This window comes from Mugil cephalus, chromosome 19 (genome assembly GCF_022458985.1).
Source record: "Mugil cephalus isolate CIBA_MC_2020 chromosome 19, CIBA_Mcephalus_1.1, whole genome shotgun sequence".
Lineage (NCBI taxonomy): Eukaryota > Metazoa > Chordata > Actinopteri > Mugiliformes > Mugilidae > Mugil > Mugil cephalus.
Genome location: NC_061788.1, coordinates 1236326 through 1247295, shown reverse-complemented (window position 1 = coordinate 1247295; position 10970 = coordinate 1236326). Strand labels below are relative to the sequence as shown.

Here is a 10970-nt window from a genome sequence, read left to right as displayed (position 1 = left end):
TATAACGTGTTGAATGGCGTTAAAACCATTTGTTTTAATGTTCCAGTTTAATCCTCTGAGATCATTTATCAGAAACATCATCCTGAGACGTAAAACTGGTTTACTCTCATTTATCTGGAAGAACTGAAAAATAAACAGAGAGTAATAATGAAAACTAATCAGATGTGACCTGGAACCTGTGTGGATGTGGTGAGATGGTGGTAGATCATCTAAACACATGGAGTCACTCAGGTTTAAAGCTGCAGACAAACAACAACAAACAAGAGAAAAGTTTCCTGGACACTAGAACTTGTAGGAGCTTCTCTCTAAACACCACATTAACTCTGACTCTAGAAAAGACTTCAGGAATCTACAGGGACATTCACCCTCAGATCAGGACGTCCTGGTTTGAATGTTTCTCCAAAGATTTTCCTTGCTGAGCTCCGGATGAGCTCTTTAAAGTGAAACCACATTCAGCCTCTTCCTCCGGTCACGTTCTGTAAAGGAAACCACATTCAGACCTACCTCGGCCCGGATGTTAACCACACTGCAGATCTGCATCCCAACACTCACACATTCCTGCAGAAAGTCCTCTCCTACGCAAACAACACTCTCATCTTCCTCCAGGCCAAGCGTGTAAAACATAAATATAGAAAACACAGAAACACTCAGTCAACACAAAAACAAAGACCAGGAAAAAAATACACAATAAAAACACACATGAATATGCATTTTATATGTGTTTGCTGCTGTTGTTCCTGTTTGAGTCTGTATGAGAATGTTTGTGAGAAAAAATATGACTTTTAGACTTAACTTAAAAGAAAATAAGAAAACATTCACTTCTCCTTGATATCGACTACAACAGAAATATGTATGAAAACATGGGGCTCAGCGTGAACAACTTCTGCTTCAGTTTCTACTTCTGCTGAATAATAAATGTCCATTTGGGACAAATTTTCCTCTTCATTTTGACTGTTTTCAGAATTAAACCCTTTAAATGTCAGTTTGATGCTTCAAGTCACAGTTGTTTTTTATGAAAACATGAAAAATGAGCTAGTTTCCATAAACCTAATGTTGGGCGGCTGTGGAATTTCTTTTCCAAATCAATCTTGAATATGACCAAGATTATCTAAAATATTGACTTGACGGCATTAGTAGTTTTTTGTGGCATCAGATTTAAAATTTACCACTAGAAATGTCTGACTTCCATTATAACCACATTATTTAATCTGTCAGGAACAACACAATAAAATCATTCATTCTGTAATATTACGGTTTCATTTACTAGAAACATTTTAGTGTTCAACAGTAAAATCAGCTTTGTTATAGGGCCTATGAATAAAATGTTTGTTATTTTATTAGTTTTTGTGCTTTAGTTATTGAGCTTAGCAGGATATTATGAGGTGTTTAAGGTGCGACTTCAAGTAATCAAACTGGAATTTAAAGGGTTTAAATTCCTCAAAAGTAGTTTTGTAAAGTGCTGAAGTGCTTTAACAGATTTATGCAGAAAAAAAAACTGAAAAAAATATCAATCAGTTAAGTTTTTATAGCAGTTTTTGGACATTTGGACGGTTTTGTCCGCAAGAGGGTGGTAAATTAAACTGATGCCTGAGGGTTAATTGGAAATGTAACAAACGCCCTTTACACCTTTTAGGAGGTGGATTCAGGAGGTTCTATCTGCTTCAGCTGGAAAAGTGATTTTTCCAGCGCTCTGTTTGTGGCGCTGAGGCCGTTAATGAAAACTAAAGCGTGACAGGGGGAGATGTTTATCAGCGCGCTGACCTGCCGGATAACGAAGTCAGATGTGCTTCAGCGCTTCCTGTGCTGATGGAAACCAATTCCCTGATAAGACACACAGAGTTTTCCACATCCACCTGCGTCTGAAGTGGTTTAGTGAAAGGAACTGACCAGGATCTGCAAGAAAATACCCAGGAAACAGACACATAATGAGCAGAATAAGTCACAAAACAACTTTAAAGAGATGCAAAAGATGCATTTAGAGGTGAACAAGAACACGTGGGAAATAACCAACATGAGACGCAGAATGGATTTAAAAAGACTCCAAAGGACGACAATAAGACACAAAAATAATACAAATAATTAGGATTTAAAATACATTTTATTTGTCCTTTCATAGAGTCATTATCCTAATGCGTTTTTTAATTTTAATCTATTATTATAATTTTGATTAAAATTACATTGACATTCAAGTATTCTTCAGTAGTTAATAATTTTTAAATAAATATTTTTATAAACTGTCCTGCATGAGAAGGTGCAGAAGCTTAAAGTGCAGGTCAATATATTACGTTATTATTATATTATTATCTCTGACATTTACTGATAATATCTTTGTTTCCTCTTCATGACGTTTTAATTAGTTTAGTTTATTTTTCTTCAGGTTGTATCATGAAGACTATAAAAAGTCTGTCCACTCACAGGAAAACCAGTGAATGTGACTGGAATTAGTTTCACATTATTAAAGAACAAAATCTATAAATATAATATATATATATATATAAATAAATATATAATAAATTAATGTGAAAGGACACGTTTATGACACGAGTATACAAAACATAATATTAGCCTAGCTTTAGCTTCATGACTTGGCACCTGTTAGCTTTAGCTTCACTTTGTTAACCTACTCTCATACTCTGGAACCTATTAGCTTTAGCTTCAGTTTGTTAGCATACGCTCATAAACGGGAACCTGTTAGCTTTAGCTTCCGTTTGTTAGCATACTCTCATACTCTGGAACCTGTTAGCTTTAGCTTCAGTTTGTTAGCATGTTACCATGACCAGCGACCTATTGTTACCTTTAGCTTCAATCGTTTTGGATATTACTGTGACCTGGAATCGTTTAGGTTCGACCTGTTAGCATGCTATCATAATCTGTAGATTGCTAGCTTCATCTTCCGTTTGTTAGCATGTTGTCGTGCCCGGCTAATGATCAGCTCTAGCGCATGCTACCATAATATGGAAACTTTTAGCATTAGCTTTCTTTTGTTAGCATGGTATCACAATCTGGAACCTGTTAGCTCTAGCTTCGGTTTGTTAGCATGTTAAAATAATAATTAAATAAATAAATGTCATTACCTCTGACGTCCATCAACAATAAATATCAACGAACCTGCTTAGAAAAGTTTATTCAGAACTCGCCTGAGAATGCTCATGTTTTTAGGTTTTCTTCAGTATCAAATAACGAGGGTAAATACTGGGTTAGATAGACTTAGGTAATTCAGAAAACAGAATTTACTGGAATGTTAACAACTAGTAAATTAAATTCACTGATATAACATTTAAGGCAATAAAAATGATTTATCTCATGTATGGGAAATTAAATTGTCACAAAACAACAAATCAGAGGTGAAAGAATATATAAAATATTCCAAAACACGAATTGATAATATAATATAATATAATATAATATAATATAATATAATATAATATAATATGTGAGGTAACAGTTTGTGTAAAATAAGGCATTTCTCTATGAGGGAGATGACTCTGAACGTTTAATTAGAGATAATTGTTTGAATAACTTTGGCTAAGTCTGGTCTAACATCCGGGTCCTTTTTGAGCCCTGATCTACTACAGTGTCTAAATAGTTTTTAGTTTTCTTTTTTAGTTTTTTTTACTGTGACTTTAATGAGCTCCCAGTCTATAAAAAGCATATCAGCCCACGGCCTCTTAAAGAAACTCATTAAAAACACGCACACAGTCTAAAATTACCCCGTGAGTTCACTACTGCTCGGAAATTCCAGACATGTGTGGAAATATCCAATTAGCTCCGTGGGTTAATTACACCCGTGAATAAACCATTAACTGCGGCCCCCGCGGGGACACGGAGCGCTGTGATTGGTCCATGCGGAGAGGACTTTGGATAAATACCAGCTGTGGAAGAAGAAGCGGACAGACCGAACCACCTCCTCCTCCTCCTCCTCCTCCATCATCATCCACCATCAACACCATCCTCCTCATCATGCTCCCCGGCTCCGCTCTGCTCCTCCTCCTCGTCCTCAGCGCCGCCTCAGGCTTCGAGCTGCTGCCGGAGGAGGCCGCTCCTCGACGGGCACGATTCTCCGCGAACAGCCCGAGTGAGTTCTGGTTCCTTGTTCATGGTTTGTGAAAGAAAAACCTGAAGGAAAACTGTTTAGATAGAAGGTAGTTTAACAAAATGTGATTAGAAAAGTTAAATGCGTCAGTAACCAAATATATAAAGGTTTTCATTTATAGAATGGGAATTTCAATCTAATCTAATCTAATCTAATCTAATCTAATCTAATCTAATCTAATCTAATTTAATCTAAATCACTTGTAAAATATGAAACATGTAAAGTGTGAATTCTATTTTTTTCCCCAAACTTTAACTAACAAAATAATAAAAGTAAAGTTTTTTATGTAAATAAGCTGTAACAAAACTAAACAAACACAGCTCTCAGATTATTAAATTCGATGTCTGTGTTGCCTTTTTGCGAGAAAACTCCTATTTAGGACAAACCCAAAACAAACTGAACGCTGCTCATGAACATGTTGGATCATTCATGGTCTTTGTCTCTTTTTAAAACCAAGACTCTGAAGTTTCTATCACAAAAGTCAGAATCTCTCTAAGTGGTTTAGTTCTGGAGGAATCAAAGTTGGAAAATAGTTAAAAAACCAGGAAACCAGGGGGGAAAAAAAAGACATATTGCATCATTTATTCAAACACCTGGTGTCCAGAGCTCTGATTGGTTCATGAAGCTGCTGAGGAATGACAGAGGGTTAAACCACTATAAGCTACTATAATACAGTCTGGTTAATTGATTAACTGTAGCTTCAGCCTGTTAGCATTGTTTAATGACCTGTTAGCCTGTTAGCCTGACGTGTCTGTGTGTGTAGGTGACGTAGCCAGATGTCTGGGCGATGCTGTGGCCGTGGGCTGTGGATTCTTCTCATGTTTGGAAAACTCAACCTGCGACACCGATGGGATGCATGAACTCTGCGAACTGTTCCTCCACTCGGCCGCCAGCTTCAACACTGAGGTGAGTCTCACGTCTGGTGTTCTCACCTGTGGCGCCGGGCCGGCCGCTCCCTCTGACCTCTGACCTCTGACCTCTGACCTCTGATCGTCCCGCAGGGGAAAACCTTTGTCAAGAAGAGTCTGCACTGCATCTCCCAGGGAATCTCCAACAAAGTCTTCCAGACCATCCGCCGCTGCAACATCTTCCAGAGGATGATCGCTGAGGTCAGTGAGCTCAGAACTGTTAGCTTAGCTACATCGCTAGCGTCGGTTTGTGTGACCTCGTATCTGCAGAGTTGAGCCTGGTGTGTTAGCACGTTAGCATGAACCTGGGATCATAGACTGTATATAAATATGGATGATACGTCGCCACTTCCTCTCGTTGGTGAAACAACTCTTTATGGAGTGGTTGGCATGGCAACAGGAGGTTTTATGTGTAAAAAAAACATCAGAGGATTTTCACACAAGTCCTGAAAGTAGACAAAGAAAGTAGAAGCTAATCAAACACACGAAACAGAAATATTAGACTAAAATGATCAGGTTTCCTTCCTTCCTTGACCTGTGACCAGGTCATTTCCCTTGTGGATCATTAGAGTCTAAGTTTCTATAGTGTTAAATAACAAACTAAAAATTGATGCTTGAGCATTTATCACCATCACATATAGTCTTTAAACTCGTACTAAAGGTTCAGGAGGAGTGTTACACCAACCTCGACATCTGCACCGTGGCTCGGACCAACCCGGACGCCTTCGGAGACGTGGTGCAGGTGCCAGCTCACTTCCCCAACAGGTCAGTAAGTCTGGGGCGCTAACAGCTACATGCTAAATAACAAGAATAATATATATGTATATATGACAAACTACCATCACCAGTGTTTCCATCACCAGTTTATACTGAGATGGAAACACAGCCAGGTGTGAATTCAACATCTTCTCTAACTTTATAAAGTATGAAGTCCACTGTTTTTGACCTGGACCGATGTTCTGGACGTGTCCAGGTACTACAGCACTCTGCTGCAGACCCTCCAGGCCTGCGATGAGCAGACGGTGGCGGCGGTGAGGGCCGGAGTCATCGCCCGGCTCGGCCCGGACATGGAGACCTTCCTCCAGCTGGTCCAGAACAAACCCTGCACCGGCGGCTCCGGCTCGGCCGCCTACAACAACCCGTCCAGCTGGAGGAACATGCCCGTGTTCAACGTCCAGCCCGGCTTCAGGGGCCGGGACCCCACCCACCTGTTCGCCAGGAAGAGATCCGTGGACAACCTGGAGCGGGAGGGAGGGGCTAAAGACGAGGAGTAGATGCGCTTCAGCCACACGCACGGAGGTTTATCACTGATTCGGATGAATATTTATTTTGAGGTTAATTTATGAGGCTGCGGAGGTGAGACGGCGCCCCACGCTGGCCGTGGAGCTCTCTGCCTCCGCTCTGCTGGTCTGGGATCACTTTAACTTATACGAATGTTTAATAGATGTTGAATAGACCAGAAATGTGGGCGCGGGCTGGTTTTGGGTGTTAGAAATAAAAGACGTGATGAAACGACTGGGTCTCGGTTTGCCTCCTTTTTCTTACACTAAAGATTTAATAAACAAATAAAAGATTAAACTCTGAAACATCTAAAAGGCTGATGATGGTTTAACATCAGTTTCATGAGTTTTATTTGGAAAAACCACCAAATATAATAAGTATTATAGTCCTCAGATTTCCTCTGCACCACTAACAGCTGCCAGCAGGTGGCGCTCCTGCACCAGTGATGAACACGTGAATTTACCTCCTGAGCTTCTTAAAGACTCTGCAGCAGGTTGAAATATAATAAGCTCTGAAAGTAGAACCAGAACCAAACATGAGACAGATGAGACCAGAGTAGAACAGTTTGGTTTAAATGTTTGGAGATGAACCAACACTGCATTCCAGCATCAGAACCTCATCCCTCCATGACACATGGGGGCGCTAATGTCCTGGTTTGGGCCTGTTCTGCTGCATCTGCTCATCATTGATGGACCAATGAACTGTGAATTCTACCAGTGAACTCTGAAAGAAAATGTCAGGACATGAGTCCATGAGCTGAATGTGAAGAGAAACTGGGTCATGGAGGAAGGAAGGAAGGAAGGAAGGAAGGAAGGAAGGAAGGAAGGAATTATCACTAAGTTATTTCTAGGAGTCAGATATTGAGGTAAAATAAGAATAAAATAAAACATTTTACTCTCATTATCATCACAGTAAATAAATAAAATGTAACATGAAGTTTTTTTTTCTGTTGTGTCGTTTATTCACCTCTAATGATCCAGTTTGGTTCGTTCATATAAGACAAATATTATTTACAATATTCACAATGATTATTAACACGCGGGGCTGAAGGGCCCCTGGTCCTCTGGTGTTTTAGTCCGATTTCAACTGGAAACAACTTCTTCTTCTTCTTTTAAATGTTTTTTTGTTTCTTTATAAACTGAAACTCAGACTCTTATTTATTTTGTTTTTAACTCGAGGGTGTGAAGCCAGTTTAATCCTGTGATTTAGAATAATGATGAATAGGATTTAAAACCTAACCAGAAACACCAGACCCTTCATGGACCCTGTAAACCTGGTCCTCTAACCCCCCCCCCCCCCAACGGATAAACAGGGTCAGCTTCCTGAGGCCGGTCTGAGGGAGTCCAGCTCAGTCCACATGTTCTTCATGCCAGGATGAAGGCGAGGAGGAGGAGGAGGAGGAGGAGGCGTCCTGGATGATTATGATGTGGAGGCACGAGAGGGGTTCCCTGGGGAGCTCTGGACCAGAGGAGGGAGGGCCAGGTCCAGGTAGTCCTGAGGAGGAGGAGGAGGAGGAGGAGGAGGAAGAGGAGGAGACACGGGGTAAGAAACAAGTCAGTGATTTATTCTGAGAAGATTCACGTCACGTTAGAGCCACATGATGAGAGAAAGGAGAGACAGAAGAGGAAGAGGAGGACAGAATCGAGGAGTTTAGAGTGGAGGGAGGAAAAATAGATGGACAGAATGAGGATGAAATTAAACAGTAAAGAGGAGAGTGGTGAAGGAAGAGACTTTAATGGATACATACCTTAGTTAATCCTGAGGATCTCTAATAAAAGGAAATCCTCATCTGTATGTAATGTATAATTTTTTTTTTATTATTTTTATCTTTTAATTTTCGACATAAAAAAGCTATAATGTAAATATATAATAACGATGTAGTTTTGATGATGTTAATAATATATGTTTAAATGGATGATGATGTTGTGACGGAGTGAGGAGCGGCTGTTTGTGGACATGCGTAACCGTGGTAACCTGGTTGGATGTGATGGACAGGGTTCGGTCTAACTCGTCCACCAGCGTCTGGAAGGTGGGACGGTGGGAGGGGACGGCGTTCCAGCAGTCACTCATCATCTGGTACCTGAGACAACACAAACACACACGTCACTACACAACTAACACTTCATCAGGTCCTCGCTCCACAAGATGCCTGGACACTCCTTTATGTTATTCTAGACATGTTTCTTCACACTTTCGTGGTTTAGTAGTTGTTAAGACACACATACACAAACTAGGACAACAACACAACAGACACACAACAGAAACCCATTAAAAATAGAGTTCAGAATAAAAGCGACAAGTTATTTAAAATATTCATATTTAATTATTAACAGACTAAAGGGATTAAAACGATTAAAATGTTTCTATTTAAATATAAAGAAATGGAATTAACACTGATCTGTGTTTAAGTTCATATGAAGAGGTGCTTCCTTCCTTCCTTCCTTCCTTCCTTCCTTCCTTCCTTCGTCTGTCTTATCACGTTTTGAGTTTCCTGTTTTATTTTGTTAAGTTTCTTGGTTTCCTGTCGTGCCTCCTTGTGTTTTACTTTGTTTGCTTCTTGGTTTCTCTCTGATTAGTTTCACCTGTGTGTGTGTGTGTGTGTGTGTGTGTGTGTGTGTGTGTGTGTGTGTGTGTGTGTAGCTCTTTGTCCTCGGTTGTGTTGTTGTTTCCATGTGTCCATGTTCAGTCTTGTGTTCTTGCCACTGCGGCGCTTCTTGTTGTTCTCTCTGTTTATTATTAAATACGTTTCCTCGTCCTTTATTTTCCCACATCTGTGTAAAACCCTTAAATCCCTCATACCGACAGAACGACGGGACCAGGACCCAGCGGATTTTATCTGTGATGAGGCTGCAGAACGAAGTCGTCTTGTTTTATCGAGAGCTAATGCTTCATGTTACGTGTCATGAGTGGAGGTTTGTGAGTCTCCTCTTTTCCTCCAGGTGGATGTTTAGAGACTAACTGTCACCTGTGACCTCAGGACTGACTCACTTCACCATCTCCCTCTGGTCTGAGTTTACAGGTTTGTGGTGGGCGGTGCAGCCTACAGGAGCCTGGGTCGGTACTGATGATCAAGCTTCATTTAAACCCATTTGTACAGAAGAAAGTCAGACCTTTAGTTTGTCTTGTGATGAGTCAGGCCTTTTTTTATGGTTTGTTTGGCTCCAGCCCTCACAGCTCTTCCTCCAGCCCACGTTTCAGAAAACCTTTCTTTGTAAATAACTCGCCTTGCCACACATGCCCCGTGGGCTGATTTTACTGGTCGTCAGTGTTGTTTGCTCTTTGTGAGCCGTAAAAACGAACATAACACTTCAGTACAAACGCTGGCGCACACCCGAGTTTCAGCCCGTTTCAGAGGGAAGTCGCCATGAGGCCTGACAGGGAGACGAGCCCATCATGGCCGTCATGGCCGTCATGGAGGCCGGTCTGAAAACCAGCCGGCCGCTGATCCTCTGTCCCCGGGTTCCATCCACCCACCCAGATCCGTCTGAACGTTCCTGTTTCTTGGTTTCCTGTCGTGCCTCCTTGGGTTTTACTTTGTTTGCTTCTTGGTTTCTCTCTGATTAGTTTCACCTGTGTCTTGTCGTCCCTCAGCTGGTGTGTGTCTGTAGCTCTTTGTTCTCGGTTGTGTTGTTGTTTCCGTGCCTCGTTTTTTGTCCACTGCAGCACTTTTTATTTTCTGTTATTAAATACCTTCCTCCTCTGTCCTGCCTCATCTTTTACCTACATCTGGGTCCCTTAAAACCCTCGTACCTGACTCCTTACTTCCTTCCTTCCTTTCCATCTGGTTCCTAAATCTGGATCATGTCTCCATGTGGTCCTGGTTCTGGTCCAGTGGTAGGTAGAGATCCATCAGAGACAGCAGCTGGTACAATATTCCACTGACCACATGGTGGCGCTGCTGCTGATTTACACCCAGACTGAGATCAGATCTCTGGTTCTGTCTGGAGACCAACCACCAAGCGTTTGCTGTAAAGTCGTCTTTATGTTCGTGTTGTTGTACTCACAGCTCCTGAGGACATGAGGACGGTTTCTCCATGCGATGTCCCTCCTTCAGGAGCTTGAACAGCTCCTCCACAGGGACCCCGGGGTAAGGAGACCCCCCCAGGGTGAAGATCTCCCAAAGCAGGACTCCAAACGACCACCTTAGGAACATTCATTCATCATAAATACATATATAGAAGAAGAGATATTATAACGCAACAAGAGAAATTTTCACCATTTTAGTAAATTCTGGAAAACTCTAAAAAAAAAAGACAGAATGTTTAAAGATTCTCTATGGATCAAATTTGGCTCAATTTACATAATTTTTACAGATGAAGACGAGATTTCAGGTCTCCACCTTCCTCCTCATCACAAGCAGAACATACAAAGGACTCGGCTTCATGAATCAAGATGATGAAGATGATGAAGATAATGAAGATGAGGACTCACACATCGCTCTGGTGCGTATAGATGCGGTCGAATAAAGCTTCAGGCGCCATCCACTTCACTGGTAAACGGCCCTGAAGGAACATTAGAGCATCGTCAGCGTAACGTCAGATTTAGTTTTAATACATCTTTGTTGGAACATGTGACCTCGTTCCTTTGGTAGAACCTTCCTTCTTCCCTTGTTATTTTTATCTTATGGACTTAATTCTTGTGGTTCTTGTGGTTTTCATTGAGCCAATCAGAGAAGATCCAGGAAACAT

At 41.2% G+C, this 10970-nt stretch overlaps 2 protein-coding genes and 1 long non-coding RNA gene across 8 annotated transcripts in view; 1 reads left to right on the top strand and 2 right to left on the bottom strand.

Moving 5' to 3' along the window:
- Positions 1-4: 4 nt before the first annotated feature.
- Positions 5-3133, bottom strand: LOC124997019. 2 transcript variants are annotated; one of them, XR_007110912.1, is made up of 3 exons: positions 3075-3133; positions 1762-1893; positions 5-596 (listed from the first exon to the last, which is right to left on the bottom strand). It is a non-coding gene; the product is annotated as an uncharacterized LOC124997019 (long non-coding RNA). The 2 variants fall into 2 exon arrangements; XR_007110913.1 differs by lacking the exon at positions 3075-3133 and adding an exon at positions 2795-2922.
- A 765-nt stretch (positions 3134-3898) lies between these two features.
- On the top strand, positions 3899-6516 carry stc1l (stanniocalcin 1, like). Its single transcript, XM_047569961.1, has 5 exons — positions 3899-4075; positions 4857-4999; positions 5095-5202; positions 5663-5766; positions 5975-6516. Exons 1-5 carry the CDS (start codon positions 3961-3963, stop codon positions 6273-6275), a joined length of 771 nt encoding a protein of 256 aa, XP_047425917.1. The 5' UTR covers positions 3899-3960; the 3' UTR covers positions 6276-6516.
- A 714-nt stretch (positions 6517-7230) lies between these two features.
- LOC124996417 (fibroblast growth factor receptor 1-A-like) overlaps positions 7231-10970 on the bottom strand; it is a 16782-nt gene continuing 13042 nt past the window's right edge. For all 5 annotated transcript variants that reach the window (XM_047569417.1, XM_047569416.1, XM_047569418.1 and 2 more), the window contains 4 exons: positions 10714-10784; positions 10287-10424; positions 8257-8362; positions 7231-7776 (listed from right to left, as the gene is read on the bottom strand). In XM_047569417.1, coding sequence (XP_047425373.1) covers positions 7702-7776; positions 8257-8362; positions 10287-10424; positions 10714-10784 — 390 coding nt within the window. In that variant the 3' untranslated portion in view covers positions 7231-7701. The remainder of the gene's footprint in view (positions 7777-8256; positions 8363-10286; positions 10425-10713; positions 10785-10970) is intronic.